This window comes from Nymphaea colorata, chromosome 5 (genome assembly GCF_008831285.2).
Source record: "Nymphaea colorata isolate Beijing-Zhang1983 chromosome 5, ASM883128v2, whole genome shotgun sequence".
In the NCBI taxonomy this organism is placed as follows: Eukaryota; Viridiplantae; Streptophyta; class Magnoliopsida; order Nymphaeales; family Nymphaeaceae; genus Nymphaea; species Nymphaea colorata.
Genome location: NC_045142.1, coordinates 3,593,015 through 3,610,232, shown reverse-complemented (window position 1 = coordinate 3,610,232; position 17,218 = coordinate 3,593,015). Strand labels below are relative to the sequence as shown.

General features: G+C 38.4%; 3 protein-coding genes across 11 annotated transcripts in view; all 3 read left to right on the top strand.

Moving 5' to 3' along the window:
* Positions 1 to 6,334, top strand: part of LOC116254745 (transcription factor bHLH153-like) — a 46,575-nt gene extending 40,241 nt beyond the window's left edge. For 5 of the 6 annotated variants that reach the window (XM_050078055.1, XM_031630302.2, XM_031630303.2 and 2 more), the window contains 7 exons: positions 388 to 509; positions 1,406 to 1,497; positions 1,589 to 1,729; positions 3,704 to 3,778; positions 3,890 to 3,955; positions 5,055 to 5,102; positions 6,018 to 6,334. In XM_050078055.1, the coding sequence (XP_049934012.1) occupies positions 388 to 509; positions 1,406 to 1,497; positions 1,589 to 1,729; positions 3,704 to 3,778; positions 3,890 to 3,955; positions 5,055 to 5,102; positions 6,018 to 6,158 (685 nt within the window). In that variant the 3' untranslated portion in view covers positions 6,159 to 6,334. The remainder of the gene's footprint in view (positions 1 to 387; positions 510 to 1,405; positions 1,498 to 1,588; positions 1,730 to 3,703; positions 3,779 to 3,889; positions 3,956 to 5,054; positions 5,103 to 6,017) is intronic. The other variant, XM_031630306.2, reaches the window with a different exon arrangement.
* Positions 6,335 to 11,396: 5,062 nt separating this feature from the next.
* LOC116255092 (histone H2B) lies at positions 11,397 to 12,134 on the top strand. The gene has a single exon (XM_031630843.2). The coding sequence runs from the start codon at positions 11,485 to 11,487 to the stop codon at positions 11,941 to 11,943; it is 459 nt and encodes a 152-aa protein (XP_031486703.1). The 5' UTR covers positions 11,397 to 11,484; the 3' UTR covers positions 11,944 to 12,134.
* Positions 12,135 to 12,173: 39 nt separating this feature from the next.
* On the top strand, positions 12,174 to 15,402 carry LOC116255093 (small RNA-binding protein 11, chloroplastic-like). Of its 4 annotated transcripts, none has more exons than XM_050078017.1 (5): positions 12,174 to 12,299; positions 12,503 to 12,647; positions 13,436 to 13,504; positions 13,722 to 13,828; positions 14,625 to 15,016. In XM_050078017.1, the coding sequence occupies exons 2-5, from the start codon at positions 12,575 to 12,577 to the stop codon at positions 14,691 to 14,693; spliced, it is 318 nt and encodes a 105-aa protein (XP_049933974.1). In that variant the 5' UTR covers positions 12,174 to 12,299; positions 12,503 to 12,574; the 3' UTR covers positions 14,694 to 15,016. The 4 variants fall into 4 exon arrangements, 1 of the variants encoding a protein (XP_049933974.1); XR_004172818.2 differs by lacking the exon at positions 12,174 to 12,299 and adding an exon at positions 15,090 to 15,402 and having other exon boundaries at positions 12,422 to 12,647; positions 14,625 to 14,839; XR_004172817.2 differs by lacking the exon at positions 12,174 to 12,299 and adding an exon at positions 15,119 to 15,401 and having other exon boundaries at positions 12,422 to 12,647; positions 14,625 to 14,839.
* Positions 15,403 to 17,218: the final 1,816 nt, after the last annotated feature.

Sequence of the window (17,218 nt, the reverse complement as noted above, 5' to 3'; positions counted from 1 at the left end):
CTGTGAGATGGGTAGTTATACTTTGATGTTCATGAAGCATCCAAAAACCTGTCTTGCATTTAGACTCAAGGCATGCAGGTTAGTGAGGGCCGGCAACGAATCTAACATGGAGCGACCAAGGTTTAATTTTTATGTGCATCACCCTTTGTATAAAATCATAAGTTGAAAAATGCCAGTGATGTTTTTTTTTTTTTCCTTATCCCATTAAGGTACCTTAAGGCGAAACTTCTCACCTTTCGACTTATTTGAAAAACATTTGTAAAAACTTGTATAGTTCGTAGCCGTATTTTAAATCACTACTCTGCCTGACCTCTGTAAAGGCATGTATACATCACTTTGATCGTCTGAGTAAGAATAAACATGTGAATTAACATGAAAGTATTGCAGAATCTGCTACTCACGCACTTTGCAAACATGCACCGGCCTTCAACTTCGCTATCTGGCTGCGCCTTCACCCAGCTCCCTTCATAATCACACGATTCCGGACACCTTCAGAAGCTACTATCCAGGTTCTCCTAAGCTCTCAAATGTGTAAACTTTTTCTGTTGCTTAATTATCTTGACGGCGGGTAAGGCGTCTTAGAAACATATACTGGTTTCACGCGAAATGAACCTAAGGTTAGCGACTATTACTCGAGTTAATAAGAATAGAATGACCTCGACGGGTCACGCGGTTCTTTTCCCATAGTTAGAGGGTAAGAGCTGGGTTAATATTCCATCACGTAGGGATGCCCGTAATGTTCTTAGATGAGTTTCTTGCATCCCGTACGGACGCAGACAAGCCGAGACAGAAAGTCAGCCGCTTGTGCTGGCCAAAAGTGCCCGCGTCGTGCTGGGCTCTACCAACCAACTGAGCTCGATCCTTGCTTGAATATAGAAACCTCTTGTTTGCCTCGAGCAGGGTGGGACCTATCCTCCTCGAATAAGGTGGAAATAGCAGAATATTGGAAGATGCTTATGTGGAAACTGCAAACGGACGCTACGGTCCCACGTTTGCCTTTCACACACGCCTGTGTTCCACGCATTCAAACAAGCCATTGAAAATGAAAACCTGGCTCGGATGATTGAGGAACACATAATGATCCGAGTTTTTATATGTCAGCCACCGTTGAACGGCTAGAATTCGACAGTGTCATGTTATCGTAAAGGCATTTATATTTAGATATTCTTCTAAATGTGAGAGCTCTTCTTTTTTTCGTAGTATTAGCTTTTGTTAACTGTCGTGCCCCTATAGATGATCTTTTGTAGTTCGCTTTATTTTATAATTTAGTTCTTTACAATCTTTGCAGTTAAAAGCATGAAACAGATCATTAATCATGTGAAGCGACCGTCAATTATTTTTACTTAACACTTAAAGAACGGTTTATTTTTGTTACTGTTTGTAATTAATGGGCGTTTGACCACAGCAAGTACGAACGAAGGAAAGGTAGCCATGACTGGTGCGTACGTGAACTGTGCAGAGTCGGGCATTTGCTGGAGGAACTGCCAGTACGGAGACGTGAGTGAGATGCCTGACGATTTGACTCCCGATTTTTTAGCCATTCTTTTGCAGTTCTGGAAAAACCTGACGTTTATGGTCCGCCTCACAGGTCGTGTTCAATGGGAAAAAGAGGTCTGCCAGAACGTGTAGCCCCCCGGGACGGGAAGCTAGGTTGGTGGAGCCAAGGAAAAGGAAGTCTGGCCACAGCGATGTCTCCGAGGACCCTGTGAGAGACCAACAGCAACCCAAGGTATAAACACAAATGAACGCATGTCATTTATAAATTAATGAGCTAAACTGTTAGCCTGTTTTATAAATTTCTACGGGTGCGAAAGAGTGATCAGTCTGCGGTCAGGGTTTCGGGGGAGTCTCCATCTAACTTGTTAGTATATTATTTACTTACGGCTTTAAGAATTTCACGGACAGCCACAGCTCTTGAATACGACCTGTATTAAATTGCTGAACATCCGAGAAAAAGAAGCATTTTACTTTCCTCTAGAAATTGAGATGAATCAATAGGGGTATGGATTAATGCCCATCACCACTTCGTCCATATCATGGTCTACACTATATGCTATCATATTGATACCAAAATAAATTACTTTAGATTACTAACTAATGTAGTAGAGATACTTTTATGGATAGGAAGGTAATTGTACATCTCCACATTATTTTGCCTTTAGTGAACTTTATAACTACCTTAGCTTTATTTTGCTTTGTAATTTATCGATATGTAGCTTTACCTTTCCATGTTATTTTATCATTAACAAATATTGTAATTCTAAGTAGACCGCAACCACCATATAAGACCCTGCCTTTAAACTGAACTGACTTCTCCGATGTTAAACTGCCTATTATGATGAAGAAAGTATCAGTGATGTTCTTGTTTTCCTGCGAGGTTAAACTGCCTATTATGATGAAGAAAGTAACTGTGACCCTCTTTTTTCTTACATAAAAAAAAATGGAAAGCACATCACAATAAAAAGTGCAAAACATAAACTTTTACTTCCCCAACATATTATTATTTATCTGAAATTCCTTTTCAGTAATTAGTTGCGAAATTGAGACTTACGTCAGAAAAAATAGAAACTTCAGGACTACCGCCAAAAGGGAAGCCCTTAAATGCAGTTTATTTATTTAATTTTAACGAAAAAGGATGTAACATTAATTATAACTATAGTACCAGACATTAGCTAAATGGCTAGTTGTCATGCTCTATGAGCGCGAACATGGTGCCACCCCTATTTGAGAAGAACCATCCCCGGTACAGTCCTTTTTCTCGATTCTGGAATCTCCGTGCATTTTCTGAGGCATTTCCGTTCTATGAGTTTCAGTCACTTTTATAGGTAACAAGGTATTGGTTTCTTCGTTTTCTTTCTCTTTTCTGGTCCTAACATGGGGCAGGCATGTTCCCCGAATGTTACTGCCCGCAATTCCTAAATAGCTAACTACTTCTAATGCAGGATCCGATAAAAGAATATGCTCAAAGATATAGTAGTTACTGAAGCGTAGCGTAATTCCTTTAGTTACTGTCTGGTACTACTATGATGATAATTATTTACATTCTTTGACGTTAAAATTAAATAAATAAACTGCATTCAAGGGCTTACCTTTTGGCGGTAACTTTAAATATGGTAGTGTAGTTTTCATTTTTTCTGATGCAAGCCTCAGTTCTGCAAATAATTCCTAAAAAAGAATCTCAGTTTAATAATAATACGTTAGAGAAATTAAAGTTTATCTTTTCCCTTTTCATTGTGTTCTGCTCTCCATTTTTTTGTATAAGAAAAAAGAGCAGTCACTTTCTCCATAATAATAGGCAGTTTAACTTCGCTGAAGTAAGTTCAGTTTAAAAGCAAGGTCCTATCTGGTAGCTGCAGCCAAAACTGGGATGGTTAAAATCAAGAAATTCTGAACTGAGACTATGGCTAATCCCTCCAAGAAAGCGTCTTAAATAAAGCTTGAATTGAGTAAAAAATAGACGTAAATGTGCCACATGCGCTACCTTTTAAAGGCGCTTTCTATTGGGTTATTGTTTCATTCTTTTGTGTGACAATAAATGCGTCATTAAGCTCGATTATGGTGTATTATACATCATTGTGTTCATCGTGTATGAAATTGTACATCTCTAGACAAATACTGCCGCCTAGTTAAATTTTTGTTTTCTATGTAATCACTTGGAAATAATTTCGATAGGGATCGATTGATCTTGTTACATGATTTGCAGCCACCGGTGAGGAAGAGTCAGAAGCTTGGTGACAAAGTAAACGCTCTGCAGCAGCTCGTTTCGCCGTTTGGGAAGGTAATTAATTACTACCAACTCTGCTTGTCACTATTGCACCTGTACTTTTTCTACCTTACAAGGAAATTAAAAGGCATTTAGTGTGAGAGGCCAGTATGATTTTTAATTCAGACGGACACGGCATCGGTGCTCCATGAAACGACAGTCCGCATAAAGCAACTTCAGGACCAGATTCAGGCACGCTTTCTCTCCTTAGTTTCATTCATTCTATGTTATCAAGATCTTAGTACTATTGTTTTTTGGCTGACGCATACACTAAACAGTAGAGACCCATGGCTCATAGAACCACATGGTTGATACAGGTCCTTCTTTTTATTTATAAAATAGTTAACTTAGAATATTCTAAATAAATTTTTGAATTCATAAAAATTACAGCAATAAGAACCGATACATATTGGCTGATACGCCATATTGGCGAGCAAATTGACATGGCGCCAATACTGTTTTTCACAATATTGCGCTAATCTAATACTCTGTTAACTAATTTTTTTGCTTGATTATGTTTTGAGTTGACCATAGATGGGTGTGGGTGTTTCAATGGTATTTGTTCTTTGCGGCCTTTGCTACTATATTTCTAGTTAATGGCAGATCTCCGTTTCAACTTAGTTTGTAAATCCAATGTTAAAGTCAGCACCACATTTGCAGTAAGTCGTAATTGATTTCGTTTTGAGGCTAAACGTGAAAATGGCATATGATATATTTTTGCTTCTTATTTACACTTCGAGAGTCTGTCTTTACCTATTTTCATTTGTTTGTACCCAGCTTTTCACATGATATAGCTTTCTTGCTCTCACAAGAAAGTTGAATCGATTGAGGACGTACTTGAACAAATCTAATGCTCTTAATGATATCGATGGCATCATGCACCTGAGTGTTCACCCACCGCTTCAAGTAGTGTAATCGGTAGCCTTAGTCATCACGTGGGTTCAATTTGTCCTCAACCAATTGTACTGGACTGCCTAGAAGAGAGAGCGAGAGATTGGGGTTATCAAAATGGGACTCTGCTAGAAGTCCAATACAAAAAGTAGGGAGCTATTTAGATTGCGTCTGATGATCTCATCTTCTTCCATCAAATTGTATGGACTAAAAATTTTGACCTTGCTATATCTGGAAATTGGATTCAGTTTACTTTTTAATGAAATTTCCGTTCATACTTTTACCATACTTTGGAGCTAGCAGTTTCATATTGTTCCTTGGCACTTCTTATCTAAAGTCATTGACAATTTCCTCGTACCTCTTCAAACAAGCTGATTATGTGTTTTGTTTATCATTTCAGGCGCTAAGCATGCCGTATTTTAATTACAAATCATCATTTTCCCGGCGGGTATGTACACTTGTTTATTTTTTATTAGTTTAACTTTTTTGTTTTACTTTTATTTGCGGGTACATTTCCCTCCCGGCTAAGAAACCAGCACCTGTGGCATAAGACCCACATGTTGTTTCGTAGGAAAAACATTTGGGGAGTTTCTAATGAATTTGCCCCAAATATTAGAGTAGGTTGACACTAAAACTATTGCTTTAGAAACCTACCCCAATATTCTAGGCAAGTTCATTGGACACTCCCAAACTGTCTTTGTTGTCGAACAACTCCTGAAAGTTGTTATTTGTGCTCATGATCCTAGCATATGTTGACAACACACCTTCAAGATTTGACCACTACGGACTTCCTAACAATACAAGCATCAAACCCTTTAGTATGTTATTGTCTCAAATCTACCCAAAAAATTAAGGGAGATTCACGAACACTTCAAATTGGAGATGGGAGTGCACATGAGAAATTACTGTAGCCAAATGTTCCCTTGGATATTTTGATAAGGCTAATTATAGAATTCCAACAGAATACTTAGAGGACTGACCCCTTGCCTAAGTACTTAAATTTGGAGATCTCACCAGGTATTGTAGGACTCACGTGCCCATCCTTGTTTTTTGTACTAGGTTAGAGCATAATGTAATTAGGGGTGTAGATAGATGGGGCTCTAGTTAGGTAGGAGTTCATTCTCTAAAAGATTAAATTTGTGGTTGAACTTGAGTGGAGGGATCTAGGTTCAATTAAAATTTTGTTATATGCTTAGTATTTCATGGAAAAGAAGTTTGGCTCTAATACATGGTCAAGGAGATCAAGGGATCGGTCTAATGGCCTGTTTAAGTTGTATAGTGAAAACTAAACTGCAGTAGAGTAGGTAATACCTGATATGCGCTCGTTGAATGGCTCGCCAACTCACGATTGTCTCCATGGCAGGTCTTTGACGACGACCAGTTTGATTTGCGGAGCAGGGGGCTATGCCTGGTGCCCGTCTCTTCTGCTAATCATTTCAGGGACCAGGAGAGGAGAGATATCAGCATTTCTGGGAGGACTACCATCTCTCCGTGCTTGCATTAATTCCCATCACATCGGAGTTTTCAATTTCTTCATGGTTTTTTCTTTTTGACTTCCCCCTCTGGCACTGGGTAAATTAATCGGACCATTAAGTTATATAGCCAGTAGCCATGTTCAACGAACTCAAGTAGTTTATAACTTGACTATTTAAGCAAATTCACTCTCTTTCTCCGTTTTTATGTGTTTCTTAGGACATTGTGTTTATTCATAAGACATTGTGTATTCATGTATTCAAACGGCTCAAACGGCTCGATGTATTCAGAGCTCATGCTGGTAAGCTAGGATGGCTCATGTCATGGAGGAGAGGGGTCGAACCTGATGCTTCTTCAAGCATCGATTCGGCCTCAGCTTTGATAGCTTGGATTTTCGTTTCAAGCAAAATATCTCAGCAGGTTTTTTGAAAGAAAATGTCAAAACTCTAAATCCGAGTTTTTTTTCTCCTTAATTTCTTAACCAATTAAATCAGGAATAGGTCAAGGAATTAAAGGAATATTTCACTTTGTTTAAATAAAGTTGTATGGGGATTGAAACTTCACCAGATCAGTACACCCAGAAATATTTGTCACTTCCCTCGATTATGGGAAACAATTTAGAACATATGTGGCGATGCCAGTGGCAACAACCATGCGACTGAGAAGTTTCTTTTCTGGGTTATTGTTGCCCTTTCGTTTTATTGTCATTAATGATTTTCATGTGTGAGTTTAGTGTACAGGAAGAGCTCATCTGGGGCTTGTGTGTTAAGTTACTCCTCGGGTCAAAATTTTGGTTAATTAAAACTGCACGACATTGAGCACCCATGTGAAAAAAAAAGTAGTGATTTGATACCACGACATAAAAGCATTTTCTTTGATGAAATAAACACTTTGTATTGGGGAATTATGGATGAATTTGTTGCTCAAAAGAAAGTTGGAGATAATTGTGGCGATGACTGGAGAAACCCTCAACTTTTTGAACCATGAGGGGAATGGCAGTAAAAGTTTGAAGTCACGCAGGCTAATGCAATAGTCCTGTGTTAGTTTCCGTTCTCTTTTTATTGGGAATCTCACATGAGAAGGCGCATGAAGGATGTCATTTCATTGTCGAGCTTTTTTAACTTTTCTGAAGGCATACTTTTATAAAGAAAAAACTTTAACAAGAGAACAAAGGTAATTCGGGTGACTGCAGGGTGAAACGGAGGACACTTAAACCGAATAAGTAACTTTTGACCTGGATAAAAATGCCCCCTCTCCTACGACTATAGAAGACAGGGTCCATGTTATCCACCCACACAAAACCCGCCCTCAAGGGTAAGCCCACACTAATAAGCATTAAAAAAACAACATGACGGGAAATACTTGTAGAACAAAGTTGAAACTTACTTTAAGATGCATTTGATGTTTTGGAGCAACCCACTTTATTTGTTTCCCTTATTTTGGGGTTTACCTTTTCACTTACATTACTTTTTTAAATAATTTTATATATAAGAAACGAGACAGATTATTTATTATGTCATTTATTCCATCGTCACCAAGTGAAATACACAAAACAACTAACACCGAAAGCGCTTTGGTGTTCGTGTGGTACTTTTCAAAATGTTCGCTTGTTTGGTTTTTGCTTGTGTATGTGCTGGCCTTTCCATACCCTGGTGGAGTATAAATGGAACAATGACATCCACAATGTGCATGTTTGGTTGCGTCTGGTTTCACTGAATTGTTTAAAATCCTCTCTTCTCAAATATCAGATTATTAAAACATACTTGTCATGATCTTCAAGGGTTCCCTTGGGACTGCTTGGTAATGGAAATAATAACAATCTTTTGACTTATTAACAAAACAGTTTGTTATTGTTCTTATTGCCAAACAACCCTTCTGGGGGAGTAACCACATTTGCCATTCTAAGATTTGGTAATGTCAGCCTGCGCATGTCTACCGCAATCAATAAAAAAAGAACTAATTAAATGATTTATGGTCAAGGATAGGGGAGCAAAGGCTTATGCATTCTTTGGCATCCACAAGATCACAGCTATACCAATGCAAGATATTGACTTCAGTACTTAACTACAAGCAAAAAAAAAATACAAACTCAAAACCGCAGAATTTTAAAGTTTGACCCACCACTCAAAGAAGGCCGAAACCCCCACCCAACCCCTCATCCCTACCAGAGCTTGCTTTGGTGAAAGAGCAGAATTTGAAATTCAAAATGACCTCTTTAAACACTAGACTACTTATTGAGTCCTAATCTTCGGGCGAAACAAAGACTTCACCATAAATCTTAAGGTGTGGAGTGTGGTGGAATTCAGACTCAACTGGGCATTCGTATTAACACTCATTCCAACTTCCTTTGTTATCACTTATCACCTGACATTTGGTTAAAAGGTAGTAACATCATATTATTGTTTTAGAAAATATAACGTGATCACGTCTAACTATATCTTGTTGAAACTAAAAGCAACAACAATATATGCACGCACGCCGTGTTCCTAATTAGAGCTAGAAAATAATGTTATATAAGCATGCATCTTAAAATGGCAATATTTTTCTTATCAAACACCCTTTTAAACTTCACCTTTCAATTTGGACTTTTCAAGTGTAGATCAGGCCCAAGCTGCATCTAATAGACTAGTACATAATTATCATCTATGACTATACAGGTGGTGTTATGTAACTTCCTTCATTATGTTGGCCTAGAAGAGTTGCAGTGCAATCCGCCTACCAGGTGGCTCACACGGGAAAAATCGAGGTTTGAATTTCATGGCCGTTGTCATGTTTTGGTATGTTACTCATCTACAGTGGTAAGTTTGAGGCTCTTGTTGAAGGATGTACCATAAATTCACCTAGGCCCTGAAGCAAATAATTACATTTAAAGTATAAGGGTATGACGATTGGAAGTTTTATGCCAAAGGTAGAGTCTTTCTAAATAAACAATAAAACAACTTCAATAAATTGGTATATTAGTTTTCTTTCAAACGGTAAGTACTTGAAGAATGCTTGGATTTTGATTAGGTCAAGGAAGTGATCTACATGGATTTCTATAACCGGCCACCAAGGGAAGTTAGCAATCATCCATTGCCCGTTGTAACTCTGCTGGGAGGAAGGAAGGAGGAGACTATGCCTAAGTATTAAAAAATCTCATATCCTCTTACAAGCCAATGAAGAAGGGTGGAACTACATGTGGGCTTGTGTGGGCAGTTGCCTATACAGTTCAAAATTTTCTTTTAAAAATTTACATATTGGTTTATTATGCCAAGCATTTGCATATTTTATATGCCATATATAAAGTGTCACTGAAACATTTACTTATTTATATATGGACCATGTTGCGCCTTAATCATGTTGCTATCTATTTAAAGAATTCAAGATGTTTTGATTAGTGCTCGTTGACCAAAATTTTTGGCTCTGTCACTAATATGACCATTTCAAGGATAGGGTCAGAACCAGCTAAATAATAAACTTCTTAAGGTTGTAAATCATTAGATGAATAAAATTGTGTTATAGAGATTGGTGGAGTTAGAAATTTCTAGCTATTACATTAAATTTCAAATTGTAAGGAACACTTATATAAAAATAGAATTTAATAAAAATTTTATATGTAATTAAAAGCCCACATCAGCCACAATGTGGCTCGGCCATTGGTTAGTTTTAGAGGTTCTACCAAATTGAGAGAAGAGAGTGCCACATAACTTGGCGTTCCTTTCTAGACATGATTTTGGATCCAAACGATACTTACAAACTCGTTTGATTTGTCATGTGAGACATAGAACCGATGTTGTTAGATGTTGAGCCTATTATAAAGTGAGGCATGGCGTTTGCTTTAATAATATCAAATCAATAATTGAAACATACAATATTAATGAAAAATAATACAAAACATAATTGACAAACATCTAATAATTACAATATAAAAGAATCATATTTAATGGAACATGTTCGAAAATAAATAGATACGTAACCGTCACACAAAACCGAAGACAGTCCCCATATATATATATATATATATATAATGTCACAAAAAATGCCATATTTTTGAAAAAAACGCAAAAAAACATGAGAAAATGAAATGTCGTATAAAACTTTAAAAAATGCGTTTTTTGAAAAAAACGTTAAAAACAAAAAAAAATGTTAACATGTTTTTCACATTTTTTTCACTTTTTTATTTTTTCATTTTTTAATGCCAAACAGTTTTTTTTCATTTTTTATTTTTTATTTGTGGCAAATATACTTATCTTATTTTTCAAACCCTCCATATTATACTAAAAATTTTTAACTAAGGAATATTGGTAATACATAGCAGGCTGATTAGATAAACCGTCCATGTATTACAATATTCATATTACATACTGTATTTTGTTATTTTAAAATTTTTTAATTCTAAGTTTTTTGTTTTTATAATTTTCCTTTACTTTGAAAAATGTACATAACAAATATGTACTGTTAGCATTTTTAGATTTATTTATTTATTATTATTATTATTACAATCATATATAATGACAATGGTGAAAAAGAATGCTACCCTTTGCAGTTTACAACCATGCTGGAAATCTAAAGGCTTTGTGAAGTCCAAAGGCTAGGCATTGGGTCGAGACGGACCAAGCTTTAATGGCAGCACAAGCTTAACTCGCGTAGTTATCAAGTTTCGCATGACCGTCAATAAACATGACGGTCAACTTTATACCCGTTGGGTACCCTCATTATACTTTGACTCACATTTGAGTCCCTTAATTTCATGTTTTAATATTTCAAAAACTCTTAACTAAAAGTGTACAAAAAGTTTTTAAGAGTACATGAAAAGTTTATAAAAGATAACATCATAGGCCCATGAATATATATATATATATATATATATAGAAAAGAAAACTAATATATATATGTAATATATATTACCAACCAAATGAAATTTTTAATATCCAACTCGAACCAAGACCTGACAATTTTCTTTTTAATTAAACCAACCCAAAAATCAAAAGAACCAGCTCGCCCGGCCGATCACGAGTACCAAAATTGCCGACCCGATAGCAGCGCCATTGCTCATCTGTGGCACTTTAGCAATTACTAGCGCCAACAAGTCCCTTTTGGTTCAATACCCGCTTTACTTTCCGTGCGGAACCAAACCTCTTATCGATGCCGAGTGCGCAAATGCCGACCGTTCATATCTCCATAATATCGACGGCTGTCAAAAGCCCACGCCTGCGATCCGCGTCAAGGAGCTATCGACCAGTGAGGTTTCATCTCCTTGGCGCTATATAATGGCTTCCACCCACCCTCCTCTTCGCATTGTGTTCGCCTTCCTTGCGAATTTTCTACCTTGATTTTTCTCTTCGATCCCTGCCTCCTTACTCTCTGTGATCGTAGCGATGGCGCCGAAGGCCGATAAGAAGCCAGCAGAGAAGAAGCCGGCGTCAGAAAAGCCGGCGGAGGAGAAGAAGACGGTGGCCGAGAAGGCTCCTGCAGAGAAGAAGCCAAAGGCCGAGAAGCGCCTCCCTAAAGAAGGCGCTGCCGCCGGCGACAAGAAGAAGAAGAAGAAGATGAAGAAGAGCAGTGAGACCTATAAGATTTACATTTTCAAGGTTCTGAAGCAGGTCCACCCTGATATCGGGATCTCGAGCAAGGCCATGGGTATAATGAATTCCTTCATTAACGACATCTTCGAGAAGCTTGCTCAGGAAGCCTCCCGTCTTGCTCGATACAACAAGAAGCCGACGATTACTTCCCGGGAGATCCAGACCTCCGTCCGGCTGGTCCTTCCTGGAGAGCTCGCCAAGCACGCCGTCTCTGAAGGGACCAAGGCCGTGACTAAATTCACGAGTTCTTGAATGGCGGCGACCGATTTGGGGAAATATTGTAGCTTTTGGGTTGTTAGGTTTAGGTATTAGTGTTCTTTGATTTTTCTTTTTTCTTTTTCGTTGTCGATGGGTTTTGAGGGTAAATTGGGGGGTAACTCTTGTGTACATTTGGAAACTGTTTAATTTGGCTTAATGATTAAGATGCGCTTCCGCTTTCGCTACCTTTGTTTCCATCTACCTCTCTCTCTCTCTCTCTCGCGCCGCGCGTAACGAAAACCCTTTTAACGTTGTCGACGCGTTGAAACCGGAGAACTTTCGTATTTCTTTTTTAATATAGTCACCGTTCGAAGTTGGATCTTTTCCGACGAGGTTGATCTCTATAGAAAGTAAAATTTTTCTCTCTCTCCCTCCCTCCCTGATTCCTTCTCTCTCCCCTTCCGTGATATTTCTGTAATTTATCGAGTCTAGTAGGGCTGTTTGGTATTATTAACCCGGAAGGGTGTAGCTGTATATTCCCCTTCGCTAGGTCTTCGTTGAGCATTTTTGTGGGTGTTCTCTTCTTTCTCTGATCTTTCTCGACTTTAATAAGGCTTATAGTTACTCGAACTGGTGATAAAAGTTTTGTTGGTCGGGGATCGCTTCGTGGACGGCGACGTGGAGAATGTTTCGGCCGATTTCATCAATCTCTTTTGTCACAGCCGCAAGGGCTTTCAGCACCCAACTCTTTGTTTCTAGTAAGTACTTATTTAATCTGCTTTATTTTGTTTCCGTTGCTTCATTTAATGGCAGCTTTTGGGTTTAGTCGGTCCTGTTTGTTTGGCATGTAGATTGTGTTTCCTTTCCTTGATTGAGTACTCTTGGTTTTCGCCTGAAGATGTATTTATTTGAGTATCATCTCATGGAGGAATTTGCTTGTGAAAAGTGTGGCCATTTCCTTAATTCTTCCTTTCCGAAGTGGGATAGGTTGGAAGACCGACTTTGCTGTATTTGTGGAGGCGTTCACAGACACTTGTAATAGTTCATTTTTTAGCAGTGTTTGTCATTGTCCTTTACTTTTCTGAGTCTTGTTTTGAGTTCCACGATATGTTTGAACATGGGTTGTCTACATGCAAGGTAATTTGGGTATCTGATTTTTAAAGGAGAAGTTTGGATCGATTTTATTCTTCTTCTCCAATACTAGGCCCGTTTTAAGTTCATTCATTGTCTCCGTTTCCAAAGCATAAATTAATTTTCAAACTTCTGAGTATGGGGGTGTTTGACAAAAAAAATCCTGCTGAAGCTTGAGGTTGTACATCCGCGACTGCATGGCTCCTTTTTAAGCATTTGGTATCATTGTTTATCTAGTAAAATTTTCCCAGATTGTATGGTTGTGCGTAACAGTTCATTTATTTGCCCCACAAAGCTTGGGTTCTTATTATGCACCTTACAGGGCCACAACAGCAATCGTTTGTTATTGTTCCATGAATCAGCTATGATATTTCCTTTCTTGACAGCATCCATTCTTTTTGTCTTTGTCATGCAGGATTGTCATTTTATACGACTGAAAAGAAACTGGTAGAGCTATTTTCACCTTTTGGAGTTCTGACAGAAGGTAGTTCTTTCTCCACTGCAAACTTTTTAATGGTTCCATTTTATGTATTTCTGCTGCTGGTTCGATCAGTATTTTCGTCTTCTATTGCAAGCCTACGGTACTTCACTGCACCAGTTGGTGGCACTCAAAAGTTCTGCTCTTCAACCGTTGTGTTTTATATGTTCACGAGTTCATATCTGTGTGATTCTTAACTAGTTTTACTGTCTGCTATCAACAGCTAGGCTTGTGATGGACAGTAGTACCCAGAGGCATAGAGGGTTTGGTTTTGTGACATATGAGTCTGAGAAGGATGCACTTAAAGCTGTGAAGGCGTTGAATAACAGGGTATATCTGTTCTTTTCTGCACTTACATGCATCTCTGATTGATAAGCACTTCTTTTGGCCTGTTTCTATTTAGGCTTGCAGTATCGCCCTTCTGGATAGAAATATGTAGTACTATCATGTCTCTCACCTTGATCACTGGGGCATGTGAGGGAGTACAATGGTCACATACTCTTGTTTGTTTCAGAAAGAAAGGCCAAAAAGACCTTGTAATGGAGGTTTGGTTCGCGCTTTTTTCTGCGATAGCTTCCACCTTGATCATTAGAAGATTATGGAAAAGTCGGGAGATGGTAATGTGCCGAAAACTGCATGTAAGAGTATGTGACATATAAGAGTTTGAACTGATTATGGAAAAGTCAGTTTTGGCATTGTACTCCCACCTGATCAAGTCTGAGTTATACCCAGTTTCTTTTCACAGAAAAAACTCTCGTCTAAAGAAAATAGGCCATTAGTTTTCAAAAAACGGGGCCATGGTTTGAAATTTTCTCTGGAACATGACTCGACTTGAATCTAACGTTCAAGTGCCGCAGTTATTGAACATCATTGTGTAGCATTTGAAAATTGGACGTCAAAAAAATGCCAAAACTGGATATAACTCAGAGAAAAGAAAGAATCGAGAAACACCAGTCACTTACCGGTCCTTGTTTAATTCAACTATGTAAGCGTGATCTAGGTGATTAAATTTTTTTATCAAAGCAACCGAGCTGTATTCTGCATGTATTTTTTTTTCATTTCGACATTGCCTTTATAGTTCATTCGTTTTTAATCTGCGCTATTTATTTTTTTTTTTTGGTGGCAGATTATTGATGGAAGGTTGATCTTTGTCGAGTTTGCAAAACCAAAAGTGGCATCCGACAATTCTTCTTAGGTGGTATGGCCGCTTACCATTTTCCATGGAGATCTTGGAGGGATATAGTCTCAAATTCCTGGTTTCCTCGGGTCCCTTGGCTCCACAATTTTCTCCTTATCAATTTTGTTGGACTCTTTTCATTCTTGATTCCACCCAGCAAAATCGTAAGTGCTAACCTATATGATGTTAATGTTTGTTGGAGCTCTTTCTTTTCCTCGCACTGAATTTGCGTTTATCCATTGTGACATGGTTCTCTTTTGAAACCTGAGTGTTAAGAACAATGCCCTCTTGCATTCTCAAGATTAAGAAAAGGGAAAGAAAGCTAAACACGCCCTCTTGCATTCTCAAGATTAAGAACAAGGATTTACGTGGTTTGGAAGGACAGGATTTTATATACAATTTGTTTTATTGAAGGTATATATATACAACTTGTTTTATTGAAGGTGTCATTCAAAGACAACCTGATGCTAGTGCCTGATCGTCTAAATGGCGTTTGATTCTTGTTGCCCACCATGGCCTGTATGTTGGGGACCTGCAGGTGAGCTGCAAAGAAGGGACATGAAGATGGCATCCTTTTCCTTGCTAGACATTCTTGGCAATTCCACCAATTTTGCCTGTATAGACTAACTTCCATGGATTTTAATTTTGCTTGTTGGCTCCCGTGAGGTTTGAATTCTAATTATCTTTATGTTAATGGAAGCATTGCCCGGTGCTCCCTGTGCGGGGTAACTTTTTCAGTGTTTGATGGTCCACGGATAATTTGTACAGAAATGGAAAGGTTCCCTCACTCTACAGTAAAATTCGTGTGCATCAAATGCAGCCCTGCAGCCTAAGTGCTAAAACTAGGGTTTGCACTGCCCGGCTATGACTTGGGCCAGTGTTCGGACTGGCTTGTTGTGGCCCAACTCGAGCTCGCATAGAGAAAATTACAAGCAAACTATCCATGATCCGGCACAGGTTAATATAGATTTTGACCTTTTTCTTTTCCTGGTTTCAAATTGCTTCCAAGCTTGAAGACTTTTTGCCATTCGCCCGGCAACATCAAACCTAAGGCTCAAACCTTTGCCTTTATGCTTGCTTAAGCTTATTCATGGGATTGATGCCCAGAGAATTGTAACTCTTATATTCAGCTATGCTAGACCCCTTATGGTCAAATTTGCTGATTAAAATTGACTTAAATAAAGTTTCTAAATATAAAAATATATTAATCATATGCATTAATTCACACATTAAAAAAGATGGGTATGAGGTAATTGGCTGGATTTAAACTCAACCAGACCGGGCTGGGGTGAGCTGGGTAGGAAAACCTAATAGTAGAGACCGGGTTAATCCGTAAAGGCCCAGGTTGAGCTCGGTCCTGTCAAGGTCAGGCTGGGTTTGAACAGGCCAGGTTTGAACTTCATGCTACCTTGGCCAAAGAGTTCTTTGATAGTAAAAGGGTTCGGTCCTGTCAAGGTCAGGCTGGGTTTGAACAGGCCAGGTTTGAACTTCATGCAACCTTGGCCAAAGAGTTCTTTGAAAGTAAAAGGGGGAGAAGGAAACAGCAAAGTTTCCTTTCTTATAGTTGTCAGAAGAGATGAAAGATGCGATCAAGGTAACAGCAGCAGCTTGTGCTTTTCTATACTAAGAAGGGCCGATTCTTCTCAGCTAAATGCTCAGGAAATTGAATTTGGAGCGGGTATGACTTGAATTGGATCTGTTATAATAAGAGAGCTTAAAATTCCAATACCAAACCTGACCCGTTTACACTCATTTTCTCTAAGCTTCAGCTTTTGCAAGGTATACTGTATAAGTCAATGAAACAGGTTCGTTCATTCATATTTCTTATTCAATTCCAGTTACAATTAGCAAGAAATGAAAAGGATTTGATAAGTAGAGAACACATGTTTTAAAATACATCATACTAGGATGGGTCATGGGATGCGGTAAGCAGTGAAGTGTAAAAGAATCAGCAGACAGGAAATGAATTTCCAACAAGGAAGCAGATCTTGTCATAGCGGATCCTGAGGCATCCAAAGCAGGCCGAGTACTTTGAAGTTTGAAGGGATAAGAGGAAGGGAGGGGCTTTGGCCCTCTTCTTGAGTAGTAGGATAAACTACTCATTTTCCGCACCCAAGGAAGCATATCTTTTTTAGCTAGAGTGAAAACGACATATTTCATTAAAGTATATAAGGTTCCATCCATGGCACCAAATTCAACCTTATGACAATGTCACAATATAGTAAACGAGAACAAAAGGAGAGCAAGAATGGTTACAAATGCAAACAGAGAGACCAGCAGAAGAGCCAGAAATTTTTGGATGAGAGGCACTAGTTCAAAAAATCTAACCCCTCAATACATAGTAAAATGACTGTGGGGCACCACATTCGAATAATTGAGGGGCCCTCAGTACATAAACAAGCAAATGATTAGGGTTAATGAATATGTAAACAAACAGATTTTCTGGTCACATGTAACTCTGCCCCTGATAAGAACTTTATTAGTGAGTTTCAGATTATGAGGATGAGTTGAGGAAGATTGCTAGTCATTTTCGATGGTACCAT

Coding starts and splice junctions, on each gene's coding strand:
- LOC116255092 (XM_031630843.2), top strand. CDS start 11,485: ATGGCGCCGAAGGCCGATAAGAAGCCAGCAGAGAAGAAGCCGGCGTCA.
- LOC116255093 (XM_050078017.1), top strand. CDS start 12,575: ATGTTTCGGCCGATTTCATCAATCTCTTTTGTCACAGCCGCAAGGGCT. Junction 13,505..13,721: donor TTTTGGAGTTCTGACAGAAG/GTAGTTCTTTCT, acceptor TGCTATCAACAG/CTAGGCTTGTGATGGACAGT. Junction 13,829..14,624: donor TGAAGGCGTTGAATAACAGG/GTATATCTGTTC, acceptor TTTTGGTGGCAG/ATTATTGATGGAAGGTTGAT.